Consider the following 16,938-nt stretch of genomic DNA (forward strand, 5'->3'; position numbering starts at 1 on the left):
ACCCACAGTCTATTGCAGTGGTGCTTTCGTGATTGGCAAATCACTGGGGATTAAAATTTCTTTTATACAAAGTCAACCAAGTTAAAAACTAACAAACAATAAAAAGTACTTATAAATTGTAAGGCACATGAAGCAAAGTTGCTTGCTTTAGTCGTAAATCTCTGAGTTCCGCTTTTATTGTCCGTCCTTGGGTGGAGGGAGGCAAGATTCATGGAGGCAAAGTGATGTGAAGTCTGTGAAGTTTTTTTTCTGGACCTTTCCTGCATCCTCTGGCAACATGGGGCAAATGATTTCCTGCTTTTTGTTTTCCTCCCTCCTTTTGAAAGTGAAGAGGAAAGGTTAGGTAAACAGCTTGATGTCTGACTGACAGAACTTCTGGTTATCCTATAGTGTTACCTCAGCCAGAGATTTTTTTTTTTAAGATTTTCATGTCTGGTTGTATGTAGATGCTTTTCCTTAGGCACTACAGGCAAGTCAGGGTATTTCCTGGAGTGAGATTTGCAGAGACCCCTAAAAATAGCATTTTAGTTTTGTTAGCTGGTCCCAAAGAAAAAACCTGGTTAAGGCATTCCAGGGTGCTGGGAAGTGAGAGGGTTCGTTCAGGAGAGCCTGAGGAATGATGCATTGCTCTTTTCTCTCCGTCTGCTGGTGAGCCTGCTGGAGCTTGACTCCCAGAATGTGCTGAACCAGGGGTGCCCGGATCCCTTTGTGGTTGTGTTTCTGGAAGACGTGTCCTCTGTCCTACCGTAGAGTGGACTTGCTTACCATCACTCCACCTCTCCACGGCCTCTCTTCCCACAGTCCATGCCTTGCGACAGCTCAGGTTTCTTCCCTGGTCTCCCCTAATCTTGTGTTTTCTGCCACGTTTGACATTATCTTTCTTAGCCACCTTCCCTTTTTTTCATACTATTTGACAGGTTAGAAGCTGTCTCTGTTTTGGATATGCTACTGCCCTGCTTTTATTCTGACAAGTTCACAGGTGTGTCTTGCACAGAAATAAGTTGGAAAACACAGCTCTATTCCATCAGTAGTCAGTTACCTCCCTTGGTTGTAGAAGTGCTAATAAGGCTCTGTCTAGCTGCAGAAATTGGGTGGTTTGGGTTTCTTAACCTCCACATGTTATACCTCAGCTCTGGCTAACTGTATTGTAACATGCATACTGTCTGGAACAAGAAGGGAGGAGTGGAAGTATGGGTGCATCGTTGTAGATCTAGTACCACCACAGGCTGCTCTATATTTACAACCTAGACAGGTACCTAAAGGTTATGAAAGTACATTCAACCAACTGAATTGAATCTTAAATGCTTTTGTAAAGCTCAGTGTTTAAAGTAATTCTATGATGAATTTGCAAAGCAAGAAGGCCTTATTTTATTTGCTAACTAAATTGGAATTTTCATGTATTGGTCTCTCCTTAGAATAGTACACTGGAAATAAAATTCTAAGTACATTTGCTGCTGAGAGGGCGTTGAAATGTTGTATGAAGAAAAGCATGCTTGTTTATTTTGAATCATTGCGTCTCTTAATCTTCTTCCTGAGCCCCAGTGGGTTTTTAATTCAACCCGAATGCATTGTATTCTGCACAGTGTCCATGTGCCATAGAAGGAATATCTGCACTGCATTCTGCTAGCACCCTTCCTAAGGGGAAATGTTATGAGCGTTATGGTCTCGCAGCTGGACGTGGACCACCACGTGGAGTTTCTTTGTTTGAGTCATTAATTAAATCAGTTCAAAGCTGACTTTAAAAACAGATTGCTGGAATATTTAGCATTACAAAATTCCTTCTCAGTTTTTAGGCTATGTAAAGGAAGTATTCACTGGAGTGCCTGAAGGGGAGGTGTGACTTTGTGGATATGTCCTTAAAATAAATATTGGGGTATTTCATACTCCTTTTTACTATGGGATAAGCATTACATTTTATTTATACTGTTACATTTTTTGACTAGGTGGACTACCTGTATCACTGCGATTTTAATTCAGTGGTTAATTAGTATGGCTGTATGTATTTGTAAATTCTCTGATCAAAAATTAAGTCCATATTAGAAATCAATGAAATTGAGGAGGAGAATCCAAACGAAAACAATGGTATGAGGCAAAGAGAGTTCTGAATGTAGATGCCAAGATAGCTGCCTTAAATTCTTTATGGAAAGTAACAGATTTTATATTAGAAGTCAGTTACGTTACTATCCCCAGTGGAGTGGGAGTAGCTGAGGGCCATTTTCTGGTGTCCGGTGATGTGTATGGACTTTGCTGTCTTCCTCAGGCCTGAGCTCTTTCTATTCTGAGCTGATGAAAGGACTGGGTGCTGGAGGACGCCTCTGGGAGCTCCTGGAGAGAAAGCCTGAGCTTCCTTTTGACGGTGGGTCCTCCACAGGTTTGTTCTTTGGTGGAGCAAATATGGCTTTGGGAAATGAGACAGCCCCGTCCTCCATGTGAAGAATGAGCCACTCAAGGGCAGGGGGCGCACAGACAGCCTCGCCTCAGCTTGTGATGGCACAATCCCATGACTTTGCCTGTCCTTGTCAGTTTGGTCCCTGGTATCTTATGTGCTTTTCTAGCTTTTTTTTTTAACTTAATTTTTTTTCTCTTCTTTGCCATCAATATATAATTCTTCCTAAATATTAGCTATGAAATATGCTTTATTCATACTAGTGGGTAGTAAATTAAATATCAGTCCAACTCTTTTGTTACTACCACTTATACAGTAGGTAAGGAACATCTCCATGATGTAAGTGATTATGCCGGAGGCTGATAAAATGGGGAATGTAATGAAGGGCTGGGCAGAGTCCTGCGATGCTGAGGACTAGAACACCTGAAGGCTGTGTGGCAGGAGGGAAGTCCACGCTTCCTATCAGACAGGAGGAGGGTAGTCACAGAGGAAGGCCATCGCTGGGGCATCACAGGGCCCAAGGATGTTTCTGGGAGGGTAGGGGCTGGCTCCTCATGGGCTTGCTGCTGTGCATCTCCCTGCAGATGGTGTGTTACCCCTCAGAGCAGGATAAAGTGTGTGGCCCCAGGTACCCCACCAGATTTATCTTCCCTTGTGATTTTGAAGTTTGTGTGGGATGGTAGAATGGGGAGGAAGGGGCAGGGATCCTCTCTATAAAAGCCTCTAAATTTCCTGGCATTTCGGGTAGGGTGGGTGATATTGGTACTAATTGGCTAGAGCCACCTCCTTCTTCCTTAACTACTTTTCTGGAAGCCAGTAAGCCGGGAGGAAGGGGGCCTGGACCAGTCAGCTAAGACTCAGGAGAAGTGGTAGAGTGGTAACCACTCCCCATTACTCACTGACTGTTTGAACATTGTTTGTTAGCCCCCAAGTCAATGAGGGAAAGCCTAATGTTCTCCAGTGTGACAGGTTTGGAAAATAAGCCAAACTGAGAGAGACTGAGCAGCTTCTCCCAAGTCAGTGGCAGGTTACTGCCATGGCGGGGTAGATCTCTGCTTTCCCCAGTTGTGGGCTGTGTGCAGCACTCTCTACTTACCGTCATTCCCTCAAACATTTATTGGGTGTAGGTTTGATTCTAAGATAAACGCTGGGCAAGGAACTACATAGAGGTAGTGTGGCAAAGTGAGAAGGTAACTGGGTTTGAAACCAGACTGATCCAAGAGTGGACTTAATTCTGCCACCTGTTGGCTTGGGCAAGTTGTTTAACCTCAGCCTCAGTAAAATTGAAATAGTGATTTCTGCCTCTTAGGGTCGTTGAACATAGTAGGTACAAAGCAGGACATGGTAAGTGTTGGGACATAGGCCTGCATGCCGACTTGTCCATTGAGAGCTCCTGCTCCAGGACCATAGCTGTGGTGGGCCATTCATCTATAGTCAAACTAGCGGGAGGATTGAGTTCAGCTATGAAGCTGATTTTTTCTTTAAGTAATTGATATTCCATCTTGTGTTTCAGAGGGGATCAGTTTAAATGAGAAGGCCTTCCAGGGCACTTTGGAATTTAAGAAAGTGCATTTTGCCTATCCGGCCCGCCCAGAAGTGCCCATATTCCAGGATTTCAGCCTTTGTATCCCATCTGGATCTGTCACAGCACTGGTTGGCTCAAGTGGTTCTGGCAAATCAACAGTGGTTTCGCTCCTACTGAGGTTGTATGACCCCATTTCGGGTAAGTGTTTCACCGTATTATAAGTCAGGAAGACCCTCCTGAGCCCTCCTTCTCCACCTGTGCCCTCCTCCTCCACCTGTGCCTTGGAGAAGATCATATGGAGGGGCAAGGACTTTTCAGCTTTAGAGTTATAAATGCCAGAGGGTTTATTCCCAGCCAAGAAATCCCTTAAACAGAAGGTGTCACCTTTAGGGGTATGACAGCTAATGCAGAAGGCCTGTGAGGCTTTTTGTATATTTTATGTCCTACCTCTTCAAGTTGAGAGTGACTTCCACCTCCTCTGCTCCTCTGCTGAGAGCTGGGCAGGAGAGCTGTGTTCAGCAGCCAGAGACGGGCGACGTACATGCTGCTGGCTGCCGCTGCCCATCAGCCACACTGTGTGGCCGGGTACTGTGCTTGGCAGGGGTTGGAGGAGTACTGTCTGAGGTTCTTCTTTGCTGGAAAATCTGTGAAGCCCTGTGCAGCCTGAAGTGACTGCTTCTGTCTGTGAACTTTTGGTGATTATTGTGAAAACAGTTAATTTGACAATCAATAGTTCACTGCTGTATAACTGCTCTGTTGAAGCTATTTTGAGCTAGTTGGGATTTTCTTAATAGATTTTTCTCTTTCTGTTTTTTCCCCCCTTTAACTGAATTAAAGCATTTTTAAAAGCAAAGAGCATATTATTTTACTTCTTTATATCCTCTTTAGAGCCTAACATGGGCCTTTGCCTGGAGTATATATTCTGTATGTACTGATTTGATTTTGGATTGAGAAACTAAGATTTCTTAGCAAGCAAACAACTGCTAGCAAAAACCAAATCACAAATTTAAAAAGAGTATGTTTTGTGGTCTTCGTACTCTGTGCTTTTGGTTAAAATAATGTGAGAGCTGGTTATCTGCTGGCTATTTGTCTGACCCATGACATCACCATCTGTGCTAAAATGGGGTTTACGACACTGTTTGCCTTTGGAATTGTTGTCTTGACTTATGCCTGCTTGCTATAAAAATTCAGGTTTTATGAAAAATTATAATTGGATGGATCAAATCAAGTCAAAGTATTGAGTGAATCTCGTTTGTTCATCACAGTAAATAAATCAAGGGAAATTGCACTTAAATTTCTGCTATGTGTACCTTATAGAGGGCACTTGAATTTTTTTAGTCAGAGACTTCACGTTTTCCCTGGTTACAGCTGGTGTGTGTGCCTCCAAGCCATTAACTGCGGAGGAGGAGGAGAAAGAAGGTGCGTGCTGCCTCCTGCCCCGTGCACACCCTCAAGGCATTTCTGAACAGTCACGGGCATTGCCACAGAGCACTTACTGAATACCCTCAATGTGTAGAATTAATTCTGTTAGCCAAGGCTACAGTGTTAGGATCTAATTATTTAAAAGGTCTGCCAGGATATCAGTCAGGTTCTGAGTTGCACATAGCAGATTCCCCTCTAAGTTTATGCAGAAAAGGTATTTTAAGGAGTAATAAAAAGCTTAAAAATCACTGACAGGTTGACAAAATAGATTGTAGTTCACTGCAGAAGTAGGCGTTTAAGGTAGTTGCTGACCTGACATGGTCAGGAAGCAGCAGAATTAGGCTACCACTGGCACAGGTGTCAGCTTCAGTACCACCCCTGCCAACAAATGAATACCTCACAACTTGCCCCTCTCCCACAGATTTCTATTCAGGATCAAAGCTGTGCTATAACTGAAGCTAGCTATAAGGGAGTCAAAAGCTCTCTACAACCTCTATGGTACAGGGAGATGAGCAAGATGAATGAACTAAGTTGGGTAGTCATTTAACCACTACAGGGAGTTATTATCATATTTTATTATTAGATGCCGTTGAATCAGTTCCGAACCATAGCCACCCTAAGTACACCCTAAGTACAACAGAACAAAACACTGCCCAGTCATACCATCCTCACAATCATTGCTATGCTCAAGCCAATCATTGCAGCCACTGTGTCAGTCCATCTTGTTGAGATTCTTCCTCTCTTTCACTGACCCTCCACTTTACCAAGCCTGATGTCCTTCTCCAGGGACTGGTCCCTCCTGATAACATGTCCAAAGTATGTGAGACGAAGTGTCGCCATCCTCGCTTCTAAGGAACGTTCTGGCTGTACTTCTTCCGAGACAGATGTGTTCATTTTTCTGGCAGTCCATGCTATATTCAGTACTCTTTGACAACACCATAATTTAGGGGCATCAGTTTTCTTTGATCTTCCTTATTCATTGTCCAGCTTTCTCGTTCATATGAAACAATTGGAAATACCATGGCTTGGGTCAGGTGCACCTTTGTCCTCAAGTGACATCTTTGCTTTTTAACACTTTGAAGAAGTCTTTTGCAGCAGATTGGCCCAATGCAATGCAGCGTTTGATTTCTTGACTGCTGCTTCCATAGGTGTTGATTGTGGATCCAAGTAAAATGAAATGCTTGGCAACTTCCAATATTTTCCCCATTTATCATGATGTTGCTTATTGGTCCAGTTGTGAGGATTTTTGTTTTCTTTATGTTGAGGTATAATCCATACTGAAGGCTATAGTCTTTGATTTTCATCACTAAGTGCTTCAAGTCCTCTTCACTTTCAGCAAGCAAGCTCATGTCATCTTCATACTGAAGATTGTCAATGAGTCTTCTGCCAATCCTCATGCCACATTTTTCTTCATATAGTCCAGCTTCTCAGGTTATTTACTCAGCATACAGATTGAATAAGTATGGTTTCACCAACCCAAAGGATGCAGCCCTGACACAAGCCTTTCCTGACCTTAAACCACGTTATCCCTTTGTTCGGTTCGAATGACTACCTCTTGATCTATGTACAGGTTCCTCATGAGCACAATTAAGTGTTCCGGAATTCCCATTCTTCTCAATGTTATCCATAATTTATTATGATCCACACAGTCGAATGCCTTTGCATTGTCAATAAAACACAGGTAAACATCTTTCTGGTATTCTCTGCTTTCAGCCAAGATCCATCTGACATCAACAATGATACCCCTTGTTCCACATCCTCTTCTGAATCTTGCTTGAATTTCTGACAGTTCCCTGTCGACGTGCTGCTATAATCGATTTTGAATTATCTTCAGCAAAGTTTTACTTGCGTGTGATAATTTCCACATTCCATTGTATCACCTTTCTTTGGAATGGGTGCAAATATGGATCTCCTCCAGTCATGTGGCCAGGTAGCTGTCTTCCAAATTTCTTGGCATAGATGAGTGAGCGGCTCCAGTGCTGCATCCATTTGTTAAAACATCTCAATTGGTATTCTGTTAATTCCCAGACCCTTGTTTTTCACTAATGCTTCAGTGCAGCTTGAACTTCTTCATTCAGTACCATTGGTTCTTGATCATATGCTAGTTCCTGAAATGGTTGAACGTCAACCAATTCTTTTTGATAGAGTAACTCTGTGTATTCCTTCCATCTTCTTTTGATGTTTTCTACGTCATTCAATATTTTGCCCATAGAGTCCTTCAGTATTGCAACTCGAAGCTTGAATTTTTTCTTCAGTTCTTTGACTTTGAGAAACGCCAGACGTGTACTTCCCTTTTGGTTTTCTAACTCCAGGTCTTTGCACATTTCATTATAGTACTTTATTTTGTCTTCTTGAGCTGCCCTTCGAAGTCTTCTCCTCAGCTCTTTTACTTCATCACTTCTCCTGTTTGCTTTAGCTACTTTTCATTTATGAGCAAGTTTCAGAGTCTATTCTGACATCCATTTTGGTCTTCTCTTTCTTTTTCTGCTATCTTTTTAATGACTTCTTGCTTTCTTCATGTATGATGTCCTTGATGTCATCCCACAACTTGTCTGGTCTTCAATCATTAATGTTCAGTGCATCAAGTCTATTCTTGAGATGGTCTCTAAATTCAGGTGGGATACACTCAAGCTTGTACTTTGGTTTTTGTGTACTTCTTTTAATTTTCTTCAGCTTCTACTTGAACTTGCATATGATTAATTGATGGTCTTTTCCACAGTCGACCCCTGGCCTTGCTCTGATTGATCATGTTGAGCTTCTCCATTATCTCTTTCCACAGTTGTTGTTGATTTGATTCCTGCGTATTCCGTCTGGCCAGGTTCATGTGTATAGTCACCGTTTATGTTGTTGAAAAAAGATATTTACAAGGAATAAGTCGCTGATCTTGCAAAATTCTGTCACACAATCTCCAGAGTCATTTCTGTCACCAAGGCCATATTTTCCAACTGCTGATCCTTCTTTGTTTCCAACTTTTGTATTCCAATCACCAGTAATTATAAGCACATCTGGATTACATGTTCGAACAATTTCAGACCAAAGAAGCTGGTAAAAATCTCCAGTTTCTTCATCTTTGGCCTTAGTGGTTGGTGCATAAATTTGAAAAATAGTCGTATTAACTGGTCTTCCTTGTAGGTGTATAGATATTATCCTACCACTGACAGCGTTATACTTTAGGATAGATCTTGAAATGTTCTTTTTGACAATGACTGCGATGCCATTCCTCTTCAATTTGTCATAATAGTTAATCTTGTCTGATTCAGAATGGCCAATACATTATGCAAAACAATAGACTGTGGCTAGTAATGAAAACGGGCCCTGGCAGTGCAGTGGTTAAGAGCTCAGGCTGCTAACCCAAAGGTCAGCAATTCGAATCCACCAGCTGCTCCTTGGAAACCCTGTGGGGCAGTTATACTCTGTCCTATAGGGTCGCTATGAGTTGTCATCAACTCAATGGCAACGGGGTAGTAGTAATGAAAATTGGGAACTGGGGAAGAGGCAGTAAGCTAAAGAATTTTACCATTTTCTCCCTGTCCTCCAGACTGTCTACATCACAAAGTAATGCCGTTCATTTCAGCTCACTATCCTAGGGATGTTGATCTTTATTCATTCCCTTTCATTTTTGACAACTTCAAATTTTCCTAGATTGATACTTGGTACATTGCACATTCTGATTATTAATGAATGTTTGCAACTGTTTCTTCTCATTTTGAGTAATGCCACATCAGCAAATGAGGGTCCCAAAAGCTTTACTCCATCCATGTCATTAAGGTCAACTCTCCTTTGAGGAGGCAGCTCTTATCCAGTCATATTTTGAGTGCCTTCCAACCAGAGAGGCTCATCTGGCACTGTATCAGACAATGTTCCGCTACTATTCATAAGGTTGTCACTGGCCAGTTTTTTCAAAAGTAGACTGCCAGGTCCTTCTTCCTAATCTGTCTTAGTCTGGAAGCTCTGCTGAAACCTGTCCACAGTGGGTGACCCTGCTGGTATTTGAAACACCAGTGGCATAGCTTCCAGCATCACAGCAGCATGCAAGCCCCATAGTACGAAAAACTGACAGACAAGTGATGGACAGGAAGTTGTTAAACTTGGATAATCCAGAAGTCCCCTTTAGCTCTAAAGTCTCATGAAATGTGTTATTTTTTTATTCTGTTTAGAGATTTTTGAGTACACTTTTAAGCTGTAAAAAACTGAGTCTGGGATTTTTCCACCAAATTCTTCCTGTTTATATTAGTCCTGTGAAGCTCAGTGACCCTTTCCTTTCCTTTCTACAAGGAACTGTCACTCTTGATGGTTGTGACATCCGTGAGTTAAATCCAGTCTGGCTGAGATCCAAGATTGGCACAGTGAGTCAGGTAAGAAGACCGTGTTCCATTTTTATTACACATTCTTTTGATAATGCTTTTGTCGTTTGTTTCCTTCTTGGTCTTGAACCTCTTGAGAGAGAAGGAATGGAAGTTTTCTAGCTGTAGTAAATTTATCTTGCATGACAGTTTGTTTAGGTTTAGAAAATAGTGCTATTTCCTGAAGACATTAATCACTTTAACCAGTTGAAATGCTGACTTTTTATCAAAAGCTAGAGAACAGCATTACTTTGTGATGTAGACAGTCTGGAGGACAGGCAGAAAATGGTAAAATTCTTTAGCTTACTGCCTCTTCCCCAGTTCCCAATTTTCATTACTACTACCCCGTTGCCATTGAGTTGATGACAACTCATAGCAACCCTATAGGACAGAGTATAACTGCCCCACAGGGTTTCCAAGGAGCAGCTGGTGGATTCGAATTGCTGACCTTTGGGTTAGCAGCCTGAGCTCTTAACCACTGCACTGCCAGGGCCCGTTTTCATTACTAGCCACAGTCTATTGTTTTGCATAATGCTTTTCAGGGATTGGCAAGCAAAGACTAGGGCAAGAACCCTGGGTCCCTTTGCAAAGAGGTTGCATATTTCACAGCAGAGCAGTAATTTATTCAATATGGTTATTTGTGAGGCTGTTTTCACACAGGGAAATTTTGACACAGCTGTTTATGTTTTTATTTCCAAATTATGTGCACATTGGGCAAAACTGAGCCCCGCCCCCATTTCTGGGCCTCATCTGCCTAGTAAGCATCCCTCCTACCTTATCCCCACCCTAATTCCACTGGGGGTGGGGTGAAGGGCAGCAATGGGGGACAGTCAGCAGCATGAGGGTATCAGGGGTCCATATTATTTAGAGATGGAGAAAAGAAGCTGCAGTTTGTTTACCTTTTAGGACTATTCACCAGGGTTCTGTCAAAATGTCGTGTTCCCATCTATTTTGTATATTTCAGAAAGCAGTGGACAGAGCTGGATTACCACCTTTTTCCTTAGTGAAGGCAGGCAACTTAGAAATGCAAATAAACTCAGGTTCTTCCAGTGTCTCCTGATCCTTAAGGGAAGGGAACTCACATTCAGGATGTACCTCTGTGCCAGGCACTGTGCAAACACTTGACGTGGTATCTGCAGGGTGGTAGAAACTACATACGATCAAATCAGTTCCATTCATGGTAAGCTGAATTTTCAAAAAGTCTTCTGGGTGAATTTATGGAGAAATAGCAAAGCCAAGAAAATAACCTATTCTTTGGGAGCAATTGAATAGTTTCTTAGATGTAAGTTCTGTACTAAGCGCCACTATATTTACTAGAGGTGTTTGAAGACTGTTTTGAAATTTATGATAAATAATGTTTCATTTACAATTTGTAGGAACCAGTTTTGTTTTCTTGTTCAATTGCTGAGAACATTGCTTATGGTGCAGACAACCCTGCCCTGGTGACTGCTGAGCAAGTAGAGAGAGCTGCTGATGTGGCTAATGCAGCTGCTTTCATTAGAAATTTCCCCCAAGGATTCAACACTGTGGTTGGAGAAAAGGGCGTTCTCCTTTCAGGTATGTTTTTGTTAAACTGCTTTGTAGCAAAAACTGTTCCAAAGAACTCTGTATAAACACTTCCATATGGCAAAATTATTTTCTAAGCAGATTTTTGTTCCTAGAGTTTATAAAATTAGCCTCACCACTTTCTTTTTTTTATTATTTTTATTTTTTATTGTTGTAGTTTAAATGAAGTTTATATTTCAAGTTAGTCTCCAGTACAAAATTTTATACACACATTGTTATGTGACCCTAATTGCTCACCCCATTCTGCGACAACACACTCCTTCTTTCTGCCCCTGATTCCCCATGTCCATTCAACCAGCTCCTAACCCTCCCTGCCTTCCCATCTCACCTCCGGACAGAAGCTGCCCCTTTGGTCTCTTGTATCTGCTTGAGCTAAGAGGCACACTCTTCACGAGTATCACTTTATGTCCCACAGTCCAGTCCAATCCCTGTCTGAAGAGTTGGCCTCGGAAATTGTTTTAGTTCTGGGCTGATAGAGAATCCAGGGGCCATGCTTTTCGGGGTTCCTCCAGTCTCAGTCAGACCATTAAGTCTGGTCTTCTTACTAGAATTTGAGTTCTGCACCCCATCTTTCTGCTGCTCCATCCGGGACTGTCTGTTGTTTTCCCTGTCAGGGCGGTCATTGGTGGTAGCTGGGCACCATCTAGTTCTGGTCTTAGGCTGATGAAATCTCTGGTTTACGTGGCCCTTTCTGTCTCTTGGGCTAATACTTTCCTTGTGTCTTTGGTGTTCTTCATTCTCCTTTACTCCAGGTGGTTGGGACCAATTGATGCGTCTTAGATGGCCGCTTGCAAGCTTTTAAGACCCCAGACGCCACTCACCAAAGTAGGACGCAGAACATTTTCTTAATAAGCTTTGTTATGCCAGTTGACCTAGATGTCCCCTGAAAGCATGGTCTCCAGACCCCTACCTCTGCTACTCTGTCTTTCAAAGTATTTGACTGTATTGAGGAAACTTCTTAGCTTTGGTTTAGTCCAGTCGTGCTGACTTCCCCTGTAGTGTATGCTGTCCTTCCCTTCATCTAAGATGATTCTTATCTACTATCTAGTTAGTAAATAACCCCCCCCCCCTTGTAACCATCAAAGAATGTTTTCTTCTGTGTTTAAACCTTTCCTTGAGTTCTTACAATAGTGGTCCTATACAATATTTGTCTTCTGTGACTAATTAAATTCACTCAGCATAATGAGTTCCAGGTTCCTCCATGTTATGTTTCATGGCTTCGTCATTGTTCTTCATCATTGCGTAGTATTCCATTGTGTGGATATAACACAATTTGTTTCTCCATTCGTCCGTTGATGGGCACCTAGGTTGTTTCCATCCTTTTGCTATTGTGAACAGTGCTGCAATGAACATGGGTGTGCATATATCTATTCATGTAATGGCTCTTATTTCTCTAGGATATATTCCAAGGAGCGGGAATAGCTGGATCGTATGGTACTTTTATTTCTAGCTTTTTAAAGAAGCGCCAAATCTATTTCCAAAGTGGTTGTACCATTTTACATTCCCACCAACAGTGTATAAGTGTTCCAGTCTCTCCACAACCTCTCCAGCATTTATTATTTTGTGTTTTTTGGATTAAGGCTAGCCTTGTTGGGATGAGATGATATCTCATTGTAGTTTCGATCTGCATTTCTCTAATGGCTAATGATCATAAGCATTTCTTCATGTGTCTGTCTGTTAGCCATCTAAATATCTTCTTTGGTGAAATGCCTGTTCATATATATCCTTTGTCTGTTTTTTAATTGGATTATTTGTCTTTTTGTTGTTGAGGTTTTGCAGTATCTTGTAGATTTTAGAGATTAGATGCTGATCGGATTTGTTGTAGCCAAAAATTTTTTCCCAATCTGTAGGTTGTCTTTTTACTCTTTTGGTGAAGTCTTTTGCTGAACATAAATGTTTAATTTTTAGCAGCTCCCATTTATCTAGTTTCCTGGTGCTTGTGCATTATTACTTATGGTTCATATTATGTTTATGCCATGTATTAGGGCTCCTAGCATTGTCCCTATTTTTTTTTCCGTGATCTTTATTGTTTTCAATTTTGTATTTAAGTCTTTGATCCATTTTGAGTTAGTTTTTGTGCATGGTGTGAGGTATGGGTCTTTTTTCATTTTTTTGCAAATGGATATCCAATTATGCCAGCACAATTTGTTAAAGAGACTGTCTTTTCCCCAGTTAATGGACTTTGGGCCTTTGTCAGATATTAGCTGCTCATAGGTGGATGAGCTTATATCTCGATTCTCAACTCTGTTCCATTGGTCTGTGTATCTGTTGTTGTACCAATACCAGGCTGTTTTGACTACCGTGGCTGTATAATAGATCCTAAAATCAGGTAATGTAAGGCCTTGCACTTTGTTCTTCTTCTTGAGTAATGCTTTATTTATTTGGGGCCTCTTCCCTTTCCATATGAAGTTGGTGATTTGTTTCTCCATCTCATTAAAAAATGTCACTGGAATTTGGATCGGGATTGCATTGTATCTGGAGATCGCTTTGGGTAGAATTGACATTTTCACTATGTTGAGTCTACCTATCCAAAGCCTCACTAGCTTTCTAACATCTAACCCAGTTTCCTCCACTTTCAACCCCATATGTGTTCCCCAGATTCCCACTGAGGAGTACTCAGCCACAGCAAGCTTTTATCTCATTTGAGAAAAGATTGTTTTGCAACCCAAGATCATCAGAAATTGTGGAGAATAAGACAGATGCAGGGTGGCAGGATGGTCTGCCCAGAGAGGCAGAGACTATGAATCAGGAATATAAAAGACATTGAAAGAGTTCTTACTCCCCCTGTGTATTTTACATACTTAATTGTGGGCGACAAACTTTTCCTGTAAAAGGCCAAATAGTAAATATTTTAGGTTTAATGGGCCACATATGGTCGCTATGGCGTATTCTTTTTTTTTTAAAGTCTGAAAACCGTTCTTAGTTTGAGGGCTGTACAAAAAGGGCTGGGGTCCAGATTTGGTCCACAGACCACAGGCCGTAGATGCCTTGTACCAGACTAATGGGAGAACTCAGACTGTGAGGCAAAATCTCCTGTTCCTTGGGATGGTCAGACCACACCTAGCGTATTGCATCTCATTTTCAGTACCATATTTTCAGGAGTTTTGTATTGCTTTAGAGAGCAGAAGTAGAATTCAGTGAGTAGAACTTAAAGGGAGATAAATTTTTGGTTAAACGCAATTTTTTTTTTTCATTACAAATATTGAAATGTATTTCCTTCCAAGGTCCCCTGTAATTGGAAATATCTGAGCAAAGGAAGATGCCTGTATGTCAGAGTGATGGTTAGCAGGGGAGACTAGATGCCCTCGAGCAATAGTGCTTTTCAACTCTAACCTTTTGTTTGAAGTTAGACCACAGGAAGTTTAAAAGAAAGGTGCTTTAAGTTGACTGTGTGAATATGATTTGTTTTACCATAGGAAGCAGATAAAAAGATGTTTTTGATAGATATAGGGAGCTCCAGGAGAATCACAAATTTTACCAAATTTGCTGTGTAAGTTAATTGCTTCTGCATCTCTGAAACATACCCTTAGGCAGGACATCAGCTAGAGATGGTTTGAGCTGCTCACGGGGAAATTACTGAGCATAGAGGTGTAGGATTGTGTGGCAACCTGTGGCATGCTCTCCTAGCCCTTCACCTTCTCCCTTGGAACAGATTGCTTTATGCCCTTCCATCTAGCAGCATTCTCAAGCTCCCTTTCACAGCGAACTAACCAAAGATGTGACTCCACCCTTACTTTCTGGGAGGAAAGAAGGATAGGCAGCAGTAGAGTCCCAGTGCACTGTTGGCACCAAGGATTTCTCAGAGCTCACAAAGTCATCAGCTGGCTGTTCTAACACTGAGCACCCTCACCAACAAGAGACATTCCAAAAGAAATGCCTTTCCCCTGCTTATGTTCATGGTGTGCACTGGTTTGTCTGTTTGAGGACAGCATTTAGCAGCAACACACATTTCAGTTGTAAATGGTGAACTTTCCTCTTAGCCAAAATAATATAATGTTCAGCAGTTACTATTAATACATATGTTCAGCTAATAAAATTAATTAAAAAGGAATGTTTGTATCATCAAAAATGGAACTGGGTTTTTAAACTACTTAAGTTGGGAGGAGTGAGTCCTAAGTACCGCCCTCTGAGACTTTACAGATTGTTATTTAGGAGTAATGTGACCCTGGGGAAAAGGAGAAAAGATGGTATTAGAAAAAAGATGAGGATGGGGAAACTATCATCTTTCTGCTAACCTCTATCTTGTCTGACTCTTCCCATTCCCACCCCCTAGTTTGTTCCCTTTTAGTAGAATTTGAGTTTAAAAGGTGGTGGGGGGTAGGTAGGGGGAGTGGTTTAGAGTGGTTTATTCTCAATCTCAAGTCTCATGTATGTGCACATCCTACTATATGTGTCTATGTGCAAAGTGCTCTCTTGGACAGGGAAAATAAGAGAATAACATGAGAATGGAAGTCATGACAAGTAGGTGTTATGAAGTAGAATGGTAGAATTAAAAATCCTGGCTAGATTGATGCCCTTTGTTTCCATCCATCTGAAACATTGTTTGAAAACTTTAAATATTTGAGTTTCTTGTTTCCTTGCTACATTGGATATTGTTAGGGAGGAAAGTCTGGATGATGTTTAAAGCATAGCCCTTCACACTGCCTAGGTTCAAATCTAGGCTCTGCTACTTATCAGCTGTGTGAGACATGTTACTTTGTGCCTCACTTTTTCATCCTTAAGTGGTAATAATAATAGGCTCTACCTCATAGGAGTTTTTTAAAGATTACATGGGGTAGTATATTTTGAGATTGAGGGGGAGACTTTTTTTAAATAGCTTTCTGCTTTACGATCTATCTCTGCTTTGGCTGATTGGAAGAAGTTACTTTCCAATTGCCACATAGTTTAACAGAAAAGCCTATACCAAGAATTTTTGTTAAAGCTTTCAATTAAAAAAAAGATGTCTTTGTTAGGTGGGCAGAAACAGCGGATTGCAATTGCACGTGCACTGCTCAAGGTAAGCCTGAAGCCACTTTATGGGTTTTTGTTTTGTTTTTGTATTGCTTTAAATTTATTAAAAATGTAATAGTAAATTTTTAATTTACTATTTTTGTTGTTTTCCTTCCCTTTTTTTTGTAGGGGAGAGTTAGGTATAATGTTGATTGTTCTGGTTCCATTGAGGGTATTTTGTGCAAATGTAACAAATATTTCTTAGGTGTTGGGAACCCGGACTGGGATTGATAGAGGGACAGAAGTTTAACACATGGCATTCCATCACGCAGAGTACAGTCTAACTAGTGATTGTCACAGGGAGAGAGGTTTAACACGTGGCCTTCTATCATGCAGCGTACAGTCTAGTGATTGTTAGAGGGAGAGAAGTTTAACACGTGGTCCTCCATCACGCAGCGTACAGTCTAACTAGTGATTGTCACAGCGAGAGAAGTTTAATATGTGGCACTCCATCATGCAGTGTACAGTCTAACTAGTGATTGTCACAGCGAGAGAAGTTTAACATGTGGCGCTCCATCATGCAGTATACAGTCTAGCTAGTGATTGTTAGAGGGAGAGAAGTTTAACACGTGGTCCTCCATCACACAATGTACAGTCTAACTAATGATTGTTAGAGGGAGAGAAGTTTAACACGTGGTCCTCCATCACACAGTGTACAGTCTAACTAGTGATTGTTAGAGGGAGAGAAGTTTAACACGTGGCCCTCC

The 16,938-nt window shown here is 41.4% G+C and overlaps 1 protein-coding gene across 2 annotated transcripts in view; it reads left to right on the plus strand.

Moving 5' to 3' along the window:
- The window catches only part of ABCB10 (ATP binding cassette subfamily B member 10), a 45,096-nt gene that overhangs the window by 23,780 nt on the left and 4,378 nt on the right, over positions 1–16,938 (plus strand). For both annotated transcript variants that reach the window (XM_023738476.1, XM_023738477.1), the window contains 5 exons: positions 2,261–2,356; positions 3,900–4,109; positions 9,609–9,688; positions 11,053–11,233; positions 16,195–16,238. In XM_023738476.1, coding sequence (XP_023594244.1) covers positions 2,261–2,356; positions 3,900–4,109; positions 9,609–9,688; positions 11,053–11,233; positions 16,195–16,238 — 611 coding nt within the window. The remainder of the gene's footprint in view (positions 1–2,260; positions 2,357–3,899; positions 4,110–9,608; positions 9,689–11,052; positions 11,234–16,194; positions 16,239–16,938) is intronic.

This window comes from Trichechus manatus, unplaced genomic scaffold (assembly GCF_000243295.1).
Source record: "Trichechus manatus latirostris isolate Lorelei unplaced genomic scaffold, TriManLat1.0 scaffold00117, whole genome shotgun sequence".
Classification (NCBI taxonomy): domain Eukaryota; kingdom Metazoa; phylum Chordata; class Mammalia; order Sirenia; family Trichechidae; genus Trichechus; species Trichechus manatus.